Raw genomic sequence first — 14,625 nt, forward strand, 5'->3', positions numbered from 1 at the left:
AAGAATAAAACCACATCAAAGCTCCAAGTTCAGTCAAAACGTGAGGGGAGACTTCAGCCTCTTTAAACTCAAGAACTTTATTAAACATGCTTAAAGTAGAAGTGTATGATTCACTCTTTTTTTCTTTCGTTTAACACACCAAAAATTTATGTACCTTCTCTAATATAACTGTGCAGCTTTCACTAATAGTTAAAGGAAAGACATATACATGGCCAGTAATACATATCTAGCACACAATTTAAACAGTCAACATTTCTGATGGGTTGGATTCTCCTGTGAAGGTACTTTTAGAATCAGAATAGCCCAAGCTGGAAGGGACCTTGAAAGATCTGATCCAACCTTTCATGGGAAAGGGAGCCTAGATGAGATTATCTAGCACCCTGTCCAATCGCATCTTGAAAACCTCCAGCAATGGGGACTCTACCACATCCCTGGGGAGGTTGTTCCAGTGAATGACTGTTCTTACTGTAAAAACTGTCTTTCCTATGTCAAGATAAAACCTCTCCCAGTGGAACTTGTGCCCATTGCCCCTTGTCTTCCCCATGTGACTCCTTGTGAAGAGAGAACCTCCGTTCTCTTTGTCACCTTTTAAATATGGTGATGAGGTCCTCCCTGAGCCTTCTCTTCTCCAAGGAGAAAAGACCTAATTCCTTCAGTCTTTACTCAGGGGGCAGGTTTTCCAGCCCTTTGATCATTATCCTTTACATTGGCTATTAAAAGAAGCTCAATTATTATCTTAGACTAGAAAAATAACATCTAAAAATATAGAAAGTTGGTATAAAATTAAGACAACTGAATTAAGAAAAAGAAAGGTAGTTATCTACATGCTATATAAACATCAAGAAAGCCATTTTAAATAATAGAGGAGTTTATCTCATTGAAATAAAGGTAAATATTCAGCTCACCTTGAAGGAAAAGTTTATAGGCTCATAAATTTCTCCCAGAATTAAAGTGACCATATGGACTAGATCTGACAGGTTAGATGCTCAGATGAGCTTCCACAAATAGATGCCATGTTAACTTTGGCATGCCTTAGGGAATGTGGGACATTAAGATGGCATTGCTGCATGTGAAACAGGAGTGACAGGAGTCCTGTACATTTCTGCAATGACAGATGGAAACCTGCTAGGCTATCCAATTACTTGAAAGATTACAGAGAACCTATGCTTAGGTAACTAGAGCAAGTCCCATCCTCAGATTTGTTAAGTTAGGTGCCTTATTGTCAAATGTCTCTATAAGTCAGTTAGGTCAATTTAATTCCCTCCCACCACCTGCCCACCTCCAATTCTCAGTCCACAGCTGGAATGTCTGTGCAGCTGCAGCACTCGGGAGATAACCATGTCCTTGTGAAGGATTTAACCTGTGATAACCTTCTGGATGTGACATGAGGCTGCTCATGGCTTCCACCCCAGTCAAAGTAAGCTTGCTAGGCAGAGCCTACATTGCTGCAGGAATGACTGAAACTTTGCTATGCTCTCAGTCCTCCAGCCTAATCTCATCATTAATTTTCTGCATTTCCATGCAAGCTTTTGCAGACACCATGATCACGTGTTACCTGTGAAGATATCTCCCTGAAAGAATGTCTTTAAGGAACAAGTCTGTTTTCTCCCCAAGAGGCATCTTGTCAATTTCTCCAAGGAATTCTTGCCTCTTAGTTGCAAGCAGAGGCAGTAGAAATAACACTTCTTGCTACAGGAAGAAAGGTGTAGGTACCAGTTTTTCGAGCAGGCCAGAAGTGATAGCTTCATGGACAGAAAATTACTTTCTATTTCTAAAGAAAGAGGTGTACTTAGGCAATACCTCTCTTTCTTCTACTACTTGCTCAGCAAGAATCCTGTCTTGCTCTAGTCTCCCCGTGTGACGTGGTTTAGCCCCAGCCGGTAGCTGGGTGCCACGCACCACTCACTCACCCCTCCCCCGGCGGGATGGGGAAGAGAACGGAAAAACAACGGCAAAGCCTCAAGGGCTGGGATAAGGGCAGTTTACTGGGACAGCAAGGGAGAGGGAAACAATCAACAACAGTACTGATAACAGATATTCACAATGGGTGATAACAAAGAACAATTTACCGATCCCACGACCGACCGGATGCTCAGCCTGTCCCAGAGCCACACCGAACCCGCCCCTGCCCGACTGGCCCCCTTTTATGGTGAGCATGACATCACATGGTATGGAATAGCCCCCGGCCAGCTTGGCTCACCTGTCCTGGCTCTTTGTGAAATTAACTCTATCCTTGCCAGAACCAGGACACCGTGTCAAGATCTTACCTCTTCCTTCCTCTCACATAGGTGTGCTCAGTGAAGGAATGGATGACAAGCCTCTGGAGTCAACTGCGTAAGGCATTTTCCATAGATTCTGCACAGTTCTAACTTTCACTGGTGGATGTGGGAGTAATGGGGAGCTATTTCTGCTTACTATTTATTATTTTTATTTGTCATTATTATACTGCCTTAATAGGGTCTTTAACAACTGGACACTTAAGGGAGTCCTTTTCAGTCAAAAGCAGAAACAGGATTCTCCAAGGCATTCCTGAAAATTTTATCCCTGGGATATTTTGTTTATTTCTATTTTAAGTGGAAGTACTCCCTTCACCAAGCAGGCAAAACAATATACAAAAAGGAACAAGCCATTAACTGGACAGACAGAGTATTGAGAAATCAGACTCAACAGAGTATCTAGCACACTGCTTCCCTCAGATATTTAGGAAGGGAAAGTGGGTGATTTCAAGTGGGCTTCTACAAATTATTTTTTCCGTCTCTCCAATGTGTCTCTTTAAATTGAAGTAGGAAAGGATCTCTGGAGATGATCCAGTCCATCCCCAACACATTCTTGATGTGTCTTTTCTTAAGTGGTTGAGATAGGTAAAATGGTTGGGAAGCAATCCCTTCTTTGATGTGAAAGGAAGTAAATGGGAGCAAACAGTGAATTCTGCTCAAAAAAGCCCACTATGCTGTGATTGGAAGGGAAGCAGATATTGCTATACTCTGTTATTGAGAGGAAGATCGGCCAAAGCTAAGGAATCATTTTTTCTCTTTGCTCTAAAGGTAGTGTGGGGCCTTGCTGAGCCAAGGTTTCTCAAGGCAAGCACTTTGAGAAGTCCTCCTTTCACAGAATCACAGAGTTACACAGAATCACAGAATGGTACGGGTTGAAAGGGACCTCTAGAGATCATCCAGCTAAATCAGGTTCACATAGAGCAGGCTGCACAGGATGACATCCAGGCAGGTTTTTAATGTCTCCAGAGAAGACTCCACAACCTGTCTGGGCAGCCTGTTCCAGTGCTATGTTACCCTCAAAATAAAGAAGTTTGTCCTCATGTTCAGATGGAACTTCCCATGTTCCAGTTTATGCCTGTTGGCCCTTGTCCTGTCACTGGGCACCACTGAAAAGAGTCTGGACCCATCCTCTGGACATTGAGCTGTTGAAGTGAGTCCACAGGAGGGTCACGAAGATGATCAAAGAGCTAGAGCACCTCTCCTGTGAAGATAAGCTGAGAGAGTTGGGGTTGTTCAGTCTGGAGAAGAGAAGGCTTCAGGGAGACCTAATTGAGGCCTTCCAGTACCTGAAGGGGGCCTACAGGAAAACTGGTGAGGGACTGTTTACAAGGACATGGAGTGACAGGACAAGGGATAATGGGTTTAAGCTGAAGGAGGGTTGATTTAGATTAGATGTTAGAAAGAAATTCTTCCCTGTGAGGATGGTGAGGCACTGGCACAGGTTGCCCAGACAAGCTGTGGAGGCCCATCCCTGGAAGTGTTTAAGGCCAGGTTGGATGGGGCTTTGAGCAACCTGGTCTAGTGGAGGGTATCCCTGACCATGGCAGGGGGGTTGGAACTAGATGATCTTTGAGGTCCCTTCCAACCCAAACCATTCTATGTTTCTATGATTCTATGACACCCATCCTTTAGATATATATAATCATTGATGAGATCCCCTCTCAGTCTTGTCTTCTCCAGGATAAACAGACCCAGCTCTCTCAGCCTTTCCTCATAAGAGAGATTCTCTAGTCCCCTAATCATCTTCGTAGCCCTTCAAGAATACAGATATATAGGGCTAGATCTGAAGACAATCAACTCGTCTTTCCATATCTATTTTTGGTTCTGCACCCTAGCTTATGCTGGAAGTAGAATAGTCATGCATGTCACCTTCAAGCTGTTACACTTTCACTTCTCCTCAGCTGTACACCTGATGACTGTGGAGAACTACACTTCACCAGATGAATTTGTACTCCTGCGACCACCCCTGTGTGCATGTTACCATTTTCTTGTTTATCTTGGTAATCTATACTGCAGCTGTGGTGGGGAATATCGGACTGATCATAATCATTGTCAGGAATTCACAACGCCATGCTGCACCTATATACTTCTTCTTTGGCAATATTGCCTTCATAGATGTCTGCTATGCCAGCAGTGTTGTCCTCAAGGTCTTCATGAGAGAACAGAGACATTTGATCTAATGTCTGTGCTACTCAGGTTTTCTCTGGAGGACTCTTTGTTGCTACTAAATGCTTTCTTCTTGTGACAATGTCTTACCATCTGTCCTGATTTCAGCAGGTATAGAGTTAATTTTCTTCACAGTAGTTAGTATGGGGCTATGTTTTGGATTTGTGATGAAGACAGTGTTGATAATATAGAGATGGTTTTGTCATTGTTGAGCAGCGCTTACACAGAATCAAGGCCTTTTCTGCCAGAACACACTGCCCCACCAGCGAGTAGACTGGGGGTGCACAAGAAGTTAGGAGGGGACACAGCTGGGACAGCTGACCCAGACTGATCAAAGGGATATTCCATACCATATGACATCACGCTTAGTATATAAAGCTTGGGAAAGAAGGAAGAAGGGGAGGGTATGTTCGGAGTGATGGTGTTTGTCTTCCCAAGTAACCATTACACATGATGGAGCCCTGCTCGCCTGGAGATGGCTGAACACCTGCCTGGAATTAGTGAATGAATTCCTTGTTTTGCTTTGCTTGCATGTGCAGCTTTTGCTTTACCTGTTAAATTGTCTTTATCTCAACCCACGATTTTTCTCATTTTCACTCTTCCAATTCTCTCCCCATCCTGCTAATGGGGGAGTGAGTGAGCAGCTGCATGGTGCTCAGCTGCCGGCTGGGGCAAAACCTTGACATGACCACTTCACCACCATTTGCAATCCTCTGCTCTACCAGACTATCACGTGTCAGAGGGTGTTACCTGCTGGTTTGGGTTTCCTGCCTTTATGGCAGTTTAAACACTGCAGTACACACCAGTTTAATCTTTCAGCTGAATTTCTGTGGGTCCAATGGTGTTGATCACTACTTTTGTGAGCTCCTACCACTCCTCAAGTTCTCCTGCAGTGAAACTTATATCAATAAGATTGTGCTGTTCTCTTTCTCCTCTTTCTTTATTATCACTGTATGCTGTGTGATCCTGGTGTTCTACTGCAACATTATCTCCACCATCCTGAGGATCACTTCTCAGGCAGGCAGGAGAAAAGCTTTCTCTACCTGTGCTTCCCACTTATGGCAGTAGCACTGTATTTTGACGTAATATTCGAAATGTATGCCATTCCTTCTGACCCCTCTTCACCAGACCAGACCAAATTAGTGTCCATGTCATACTGTCTTTTCATCCTCATGTTGGTATGTTTAAGTGGGGAGCCAAATTATCACCTAGTTTTCCAAGTTAACAAAAGGAATCTCACTTCAGTTAAGTCTCTGTTGCTCACACGTTAGGCTTACACTGTTCCTTTATGCTTCAGAGACAATTTGGTCCACAGAAAAGGAAAATGAGGCCTAGGATAGACCAGTACAGCTTCAAGCGGTGCAGTCTGGCTGCAGTGAGTTTAATCTATTTGGGTCTGGAAAACTGAGCTTGCAGAAGAGAGATAAAATAGCAAAGATGACAAATATATAACTGAAAGAGAAAGGAATTTCCAAAAACTCTGTTTCTGTTACCAGAAAGGTGAATCAGATCCTGGAAGTGTCTGTCAGTTACCACTATACATAAATTGAGATTATGTTCATAAACTAAGCATAATTATAAACTTAGGTAAGAGAATGTAATTTCTGTAATAACACCACAAATACTTTTCCCAAACAAGTATTCTGATTGCACTTTTGGTGGTGACACAATAGGAAGTAGCACTAAATGCTGTACTGGTTTTAAGGGTATATGAGGGTCTGGTGCAAATGATTTCACCCTTTGCTTATGAATCTTCCACCAAATCAAGTTTCATCAGTATTCTTAAGCAAATAAAATCTGAGCATTAAATATTTACAGATAATTAAACTAAGCAAAATATAGATTGCTGAAATTTATGGGGTAATGTTCTCCTGGAATTGCAATAGGAATCAAATTGATATTCTGCATATGAACATCTGAAAAAAAAGATTTTTATTTTTATATTTACTTAATGACTTACTCATTCCCCCCCCCCCCCCAATATATTTCTGGGAAGAAACAAATCTGAGAAAATTACACAGGCTAGTAGCTATGACACAGGACCTAACGGAGACCTCTAGCCTTCTCAAACAGCAGCAGCAGTCAAACAGATTACCATACAGCCATAAACTGGTATTGCACATTCGTATTTTGCCACCTCTATTGGCCCCTTTTAAGTAATTAAAGGTAGGCAAATTAAATTTAATTCTGAGAAATATAAAGTTCAAATTGGTATTATCTGTTTACATCTAGATACTATGAGATTATTTCATCTGAAGCAGTACTTTAACATTTCTTAAAATCACTACTCTTCTAATAAAATAAGGTATTTAGATGACTGTTGTCTGGAATTGCCTGTTTCTCTCCAATAGCCATACACGGAAGCTAGACAGTTGCCTCAGATATGAATGTTAACAATGCAAAATAAACAGTAAGCAATATTTACTATATATACTTAGAACAAAGAAAAAAGGCACTATTTCTCCTTGCATGAACTCAGTTAATTTGTTGGGTTGTTTTTTTTCTTTCCTTAAAGTGATCATGAATATGAATATAAATATGAGCCCATAAATTAGAACAGAATAAAAGCCAAATCATCAGTGATGGCTGGATAAATTAAAGAAGGATAATCTGCCATGGAAAATTGCTGCATGATGACTGAGTCCACGCTGATGGGCTTAAAAATCAGCTAGAACTGCAGATCTTTCTTTCATGGTCTTCCAGCTGTTGTATGTCACACACTCGGGAAAGAATGCCATGACTATTATTATTTGTATAAACACTCATCTATAAACAAACAACCATGTATTACTTCCTCAAGAACCTCTCCATCTGGGACCTCTGCCACCCACTGCCATTGCCACTCCTTGGACTGCTTCTTTGCTGAGGGGCAGGCCATTTCTCCGGCAGTTGTTTAGCCCAGCTCATGTTGTTTTCTCTCTTTGTCACCAGAGAGTACTTCCTCATAGTGGTCACAGCTTATGACTGCTTCATTGCCATTGGTAACCCACTGTTCTGCCTCATCAAGATGTCAAATAAAGATGCCATCAACTTAGGTTGGCATCCTACACCTGTGGCTATGCCAAAAGCATTCTACAGACTGCAGTTCTGTATGGGCAGCTAAGTGGACCACTGCTTTTGTTACGTCCCAGCTGTTAGGATTTCTACCCTTTAAAGGCAATTTAATTGTGACCATGAGCAGGGCAGTTATATTCACACACCTATGATATTTCCACTACTCTAAGGTCTGAGAAAAGGCTGAGGAAAACGGGCAGCAAGTGAGGAAAGACCCATCAGTTGGGGACTACCTATCTCAGCGTGGTTATTTATAACACAGACATGTCTGTCTGGACTTGTTTAAAATTACCTTTGTAAACACAGACTTACTGCAGGATAAACTTTCAGGTTCTATAGGAAGCAAGTGCAACTGTGGCAAGCGGATGAGATAAAAAATAGAACTGCTTCCTTTGCAGCAATACATTTTGGGCGTGATGTGAACATCTTCAAAGGACAGTCTGAGAAACTACGGGCCATTCAGCCTCCTCACTTCTGTTCCTGAGAAAATCATGGAGTAATTCTTCTTGGAACACACTTTTGGTCATATGAAGAAAAAGAAGGTGGTGACTGGGAGCAGTCACCACAGATTTATCAGAAGTAAATCATTCCTGGCCAACCTATATCTGTCATGAAATCACTGGATTCATGGATGAAGGAAGAGCAGCAGATGTCATTTACGTGAACTTCAGTAAGACTTTCAACACTGTCTTCCATCGTATTGTAGCCAAGTTATGACTTTACAGTCTGGGTAGATGGACAACTAGATAAAAAGGTTGGTTGGATTATCAGACTCAGAGAGTAGTGGTCAATGGGTCATACTCTACCTGGAGTGGTCAATGGGTCTGCTCTCCCCTGAAATACTGCAGGGGTCTATTTGGGCACCTGTCTTGTTTAACATCTTTATCAATGACCTGGAGGAGGAGAAGTAGTGTTTACCCACCAGGTTTACAGATGATATTAAATTAGGGGAGGAGGAGGGGAATGACACTCAACAGCATAGATAGGCTGGAAGAATTGGCCAATAGAAACTGCACGAAATTCAACAAGGATGCAAACAAATGCAAATTCCTGCATGTGACAAGGAATAACCCCTGGCAATGACAGAGGCAAGGGACTGACTGGCTAGGTAGAAGCTCTGCAAAAGAAGATCTGGGAGTCTTGGTAGACAGCTAGCTGAACACCAGTCACCAGAGTGCCCTGGCAGGAAAGCACCTCAATTGTATTCTGGGCTGTATAAACAGCACCGAAGCCAGTAAATCAAGGGAAGTGTTTATCCCCCCTTAACTTAGCATTCATTAGACTGCACCTACTCTGAGCAGGAGGTTTTACTTCAGGTCTCCTGAGGTCCCTTCCAGCATAAATTATTCTATGAGTCTACAGAAGGTAAGGATAGGCTTAATGTGCCTATATGTCATTAGGTATTGTCATTTTGGGTATCCCAGAGCACCACACCTGGCTTCCTGCTCCCACTAAGGAGTATAATTTAATATATGCCTTGTACAGAAGTGTCAGATACCCTAAGACATATAAAATATTACTGTATGCCTGTGTTTAGACATCTCGCTTGCTCCTCTAGTATATGCCAAGTTAATCATAGTTGGGTTTTTTTTCTATTCAAGGGCAAGTCACTAAATACAGTCCATGGATTGTAAGTAGTAGTCAATCTTATTGTAATGCACCCATTCAAAACAGAACAGATAAAGGAAATTCTAGATTATTAGGTCATGTAAATATAGAAATGGAGGAGCCAAATCCTATCATAAGTATAAAGCAGTGTTTTCCCCTTGGCACAGATTCTGTGTGGATTTGATTTGCTTATCAGCTCTCAAAGTAAAGGTTCTTGCACTGCAAGTTTGTTCTAGTTGAAAAAAAAATGAGAGCAGTGTCACTGACCACAGGAGGAATGCTTTTTTTACCATTCTCTCATGTTGGAGCAATTCAACATACAGAACTCAAATTGGTCCCTAAAGAGAGAGTGGATCATTCTTCCCATGCAACAGAAGAGGAAACAGCACTTTCCTAGTCTTGTCTAATTCTTGATCTCTAACTTCCATAGAAAACTATTTCAATTTTTTTTTTTAATATGAAACTTCTTTCTTTTTTTCTGGAAATGTCTATTTTCATGTTTTAAAAGACATTTTTACCATGACATTTATTTTTTTCTTTTCATCAGTCATTTAGAACAAGCATCAAGGAAAAAATAATAGGCTGGTATGTTTGTCTTCATCCTTTTCTCTCAGGTAAGTAGTGTTTTGTGTTTTAGCTTTTATGTTAATGCACATTTATTATAGAAATAGCTTTTCTCACTGTCCTTCCTTCCTTCCTTCCTCCCTCCCTCCCTCCCTCCCACTTTTTAATTTTTCACTTTTTTATCATTTCCCTTCTTTCCTTTCTTCCTTCTTCCTCAGAGTTGGGTACTATAAGATTAATTTCCCCTAGGTGTAGGTATCTACATCAATACAAACAGCACAGCCTCTTTCCATAGTTTATCTTTAAAGTCAATGTCTCTGTTGATAATCACTCTTTGTATACAATTCAGTTGAATTATTTTAAAGTCTGCTTCAGGTGGCTCATACTATAGAGAGGGAATCTTCTGTAGAATTGATTGTTTACAATATGTATTTAATATTTATATTGGTGAGACTCCTTTTATGAGTAAAGTTTATCCATCTTGAAATTTACCTCACATGAGATTTACCCTGCCTGTGACTTACAATAGAGCAGACTGCTATCAAATCTGATGGTTTCTCCTGTGTAGAGGTTCATGGTTCATTGGGACTATCATATTTTTGAATACAGGGAGCAAAGTTTTGCCTAATTAAGGGATGGAATCAGACCTTCTGATCCCAAATTAAGCTAATCTGACGAGAATTACTTGTCATTGTTTGATAATTACATTTCCTTAAAGTGTCTTTGATTGAGGAGTTTAAAAAAATACATTGTTTAAGAAATATTGCACACAAATATTTAATCCTAGAACATACACACCTACGTATACATATATCTATATTCACATGTAAAGTATGAAATACTTTTGCTTTTATTTCTCTTCACAGCTACACATATATATAGATGGACAGATATATAGAGGAACAGTAGGATATTAAAGTGGACAATTAAGAAGTCATGGGAAAAAATAGTCTTCCCATCATGGAAATAATGTAGGTATGTTCCATCTACACTCTATTGGTACAGCATATCCTTTTCTGTCTGCCCAAATCTGATATTAGAAACATATAAATAATACATATATAGAAAGAAATATTATCAGCTAGACAGTGTTGATATGTTGGTATAAGCATGAATGGATAAGTAACCATGTGTGTTCTCATAGAATACTTGTGAAAGGGATCAACCTCACAGTTTACTACAAATATAGCATCATAGATGCATGTATGATTTAACAAGCTATCTGCATGTGGAACAGTGAGTTTGTCCATTTATGTTGGCTGTGTCTAATCATGAGTTTTCTGTCACCTCACTTAAACCATCTAGAAGATAGGTTGGATTCATTGTAGCTAATCTTAGTGGCTCAATACAGGTACTAAAAATAAATGCCTTTTGCAGTTTATCCAAGACATCTGCACAGTGTCTGTAAGTTTCTTACACCCTTAAGTTTCTACAGCCTTCAGAAGTAAAAGCTGGAAGCTGGAAGGCACAATCTTCATCATCCCTCGTGGAAAACCCCCCATATTTTTAGGCAATCGCTGCTATCTCACTTTTAATTGTACCTAGCAACAGAAGAGGAATTCAGTTACTTAAACACAGGGATGTCCAGTGGTATTTTAGACCTTTTATGGTACTCTGTATAGCCTTCAGCCCTGCTCTGGAAGGGCACAGAACTTCTGTGAGTCCCATGTTATATCTGCCAACTCCAAAGGAATGTCAAAGATATCATTGGCAGCTAAAACTGCACTGTCTCACTCTATATAGGTGCCTGAATATCACCATGAGTGCCTAAAGCAGAATAACTAGCTGTCTAAGCTCTGATTATAGTCATATAATGATATATGATAAAGTGGAAATGTGAATCATATAGAAAACAGTGTCCAGAAATATTTAACCCATTCCTAACTAGAACCCTATATAAGGCCAAATGAATCACTGTTTAGAGTCACAGATTGTATTAATTAGAGATTTTATTTGCTGGTCCATGTATAGTGTCTCAGTGATGTTTGAGAGGCCCTTTGTTCCCCACTTGGCAGGTGTCACTCCAGAAGGTTCTGAATGTCCTGTAGTTTCTGTGTCCTATTTTTTTGCTCTGTATGAATGACCCAAATAACTGCAGCATGCAAAAGACATTACACATGTCCATGAATTCATATATGGATATTGAAGGTGGGATTCAAGAGCCTAAACACAGCCATAGAAAAGCACTTGAGATGTCCTAGAGTGTTTCACAAATTCCTGCCAGACGTGACACAGAACCTATAGAAATCTCATAATCTTCTAGACTGAGAGCTGGAATGCCAGAATATCTACAGCATCTCTAAACATGCTTATGTTTAGGTACCTGAATCACTAATATACAATCAAGACACCCACAGTGTGATTAATTCCACACTGTTTACTTAGAACAGACCAGCTTCATATTTGAATATCCTCTATTAGTCAAAGGAGAAAGACCAACACTTTGAAAAGCTGGATTCATTTGTTCTGTTGTGCTTTATGACATATTGTCACTCCTTGCAGTGTTTATGTCTCTTCATTAACTTCTGTATTTACTACATAACCAGATGATTCATGAGGAGATCCACCTACCCTGTTTAAGCAGAGACAGCTGCCTGTCTCAATTTAAAGACTAACTATAGGAGAGATGGAAGTACATCTGGAAATGATATCACAGGCATTTACAGGAAACACGTTAATAATTTTGTGAAGATTCTAACTTACACAAGGATGACTAACCTTAAGATTTAGCAAGATGGTTTAATTAATTTTGTCCCTAATAGTTCAGAGGCACTGAAGATCAGTGCCTAGAATGTATATCAGTACATATACTGTTATAACAGTAGCTGGTTGAGTTCTGGATGAGGAGAAATGAGGAGGTTAGGTGAAAAACTCATGTAAGCCAATAGAGTATGGCAAAAACCCCAATATCCTAAGCATTGCACCGTTTCATGTACGTAACACATTTCAGATCATGCTGTGTTAGTACCATGAGATGCTTCAGGTCTGGATCAGAAATGCAACTCACGTTTGTGTGAGCGTGATCCTAATTGCATTTACAAAAATGGTCCTAGAAAAATTCTGCAGTCTACTTTGGAAAATCCCACTTGTGCCTCAATAGTACTTTGTGAAGTTGCTATATTGTTGTCACTGGTTGCTGTATTTTAATTATGAATCACTCATTACAACTAATTTTTTTTCCCTCTCAATCCAGACAGCTCTAATTACAAACACAGATTTTGACGTCATGGTCTGTGCATACAGGCTAGCTTGAGTGGATGTTCAAATCGCTGCTACATCTGCTTCTCCTGCAAAGTCTATAGCGGCTTCTGTATGATTCTCAGCATGCCCTCAGATAACCTGACCCATGTGGTTGAATTTGTTCTGGTTGGTTTTCCAGGTAAACAGGAAATCAAGCTTCTGCTCTTTTTTATGTTCTTCCTGACTTATGTGCTGACGGTGACAGAAAATGCAATGATTGTTGTACTTGTCTGCACAAATCTCCAGCTTCACAAGCCAATGTATGTTTTTCTGTGCAATCTTTCCTTTCTGGAGATTTGGTATGTCTCCATCACAGTGCCCAAAATGCTTGTGAGCTTGGTGACAAAGAGACAAGGCATCTCCTTCACAGGATGCATGGCTCAGCTATTCTTCTTCCTGGCATTGGCCTGCAGTGAATGCACTCTCCTGGCTGTCATGGCCTACGATCGCTATGTGGCCATCTGTAACCCATTGCATTACCCAATCATCATGGATCACACTCTTTGTGCCCGTCTGACCATTGGCTCCTGGATGAGTGGCTTCCTGATTTCCACAGGGAAGGTTTACTTCATTTCACGTCAGACCTACTGTGGGCCCAACATCATCAACCACTTCTTCTGTGATGTCTCCCCCTTACTGAAGCTAGCCTGCACCAACATGTCAGTAGCTGAGCTTATGGATTTCTTACTGGCCCTGCTCATCCTTCTTGTACCACTCATTGTGATTATGGCCTCCTATGTGTGCATCATCTCTGCTGTCTTGGGCATCCCCTCAGCCCAGGGACGTCACAAGGCCTTCTCTACCTGTGCCTCTCACCTTTTAGTGGTCATAGTATTCTATACAGTCTCCCTGTTTATCTATGCCAGGCCTCAGCCTGTTGATTCCTTCAGCTCCTACAAGCTGGTTTCTGTAGTATACACTGTCCTGACACCCCTCGTCAACCCGGTCATCTATTGCTTAAGGAACCAGGAATTCAAAATTGCTCTTAGGAAAACAATATACTGGAGAGACACCTTGTCCCAGAAATTTCATTTAGGGCTTTCCTTATTTATTTAACTCCCTTTCTACTATGTGAAAGTGATTTTTACAGGTCATAATAAATTTACTAGTGTTCATCTCTAAGATTTGGGAGATTTGGGTGATCCTGAAGAAAGAGAGGAGAGAGTTCAGAGAATGTTCAGAATGTGCACCACCTCCCATGAGGAAAGCAAGTGGTCAAGGGGAAGAGCCTAAGAATAGGGAAAAATGAAACTGAGGACAGCTGTGGGTCTCAGAATCAGATCCCAGTTTCTCTGCTCCCTAGCCTTAATTAGCCTCAGAACCCTATCCAGATCTAAGGTCCTTAAGCTGGCAATAACTTTTTTTCTCTGTTCCCAATAAAGATACTCTATTTAGTAGTACTAATTCTGTGAAGTCCTTAAGATAACCTACACCTATATCATAGACTCTAGAATAGAATCATAGAATAATATAGATTAAATGATAGCCAAAGACATCTATAGGCCAACCTCCTACTCAGAGCAAGCCCAATTAGATCAGGAACTTGTTTGGGTGAGTTTGCGTATCTCCATAGATGTAAATCTCACCACTTAGCTAGGTCCCTTATTCCAATGTCTGTTCACTCTCAGAATCATAGAAAGGCTGAGGTTGGAAGCAACATCTGGAGATCACCTAGTCCAAGGTCCCTGCTTGAATAAAGATCAACTACAGGAGGTTG

At 40.8% G+C, this 14,625-nt stretch overlaps 1 protein-coding gene across 1 annotated transcript; it reads left to right on the forward strand.

Moving 5' to 3' along the window:
* Nucleotides 1-12,992: 12,992 nt before the first annotated feature.
* Nucleotides 12,993-13,964, forward strand: LOC129195212 (olfactory receptor 6B1-like). The gene has a single exon (XM_054801050.1). The coding sequence runs from the start codon at nucleotides 12,993-12,995 to the stop codon at nucleotides 13,962-13,964; it is 972 nt and encodes a 323-aa protein (XP_054657025.1).
* Nucleotides 13,965-14,625: the final 661 nt, after the last annotated feature.

Source organism: Grus americana, chromosome 22 (genome assembly GCF_028858705.1).
Source record: "Grus americana isolate bGruAme1 chromosome 22, bGruAme1.mat, whole genome shotgun sequence".
Taxonomy (NCBI): domain Eukaryota; kingdom Metazoa; phylum Chordata; class Aves; order Gruiformes; family Gruidae; genus Grus; species Grus americana.

Coding starts and splice junctions, on each gene's coding strand:
- LOC129195212 (XM_054801050.1), top strand. CDS start 12,993: ATGCCCTCAGATAACCTGACCCATGTGGTTGAATTTGTTCTGGTTGGT.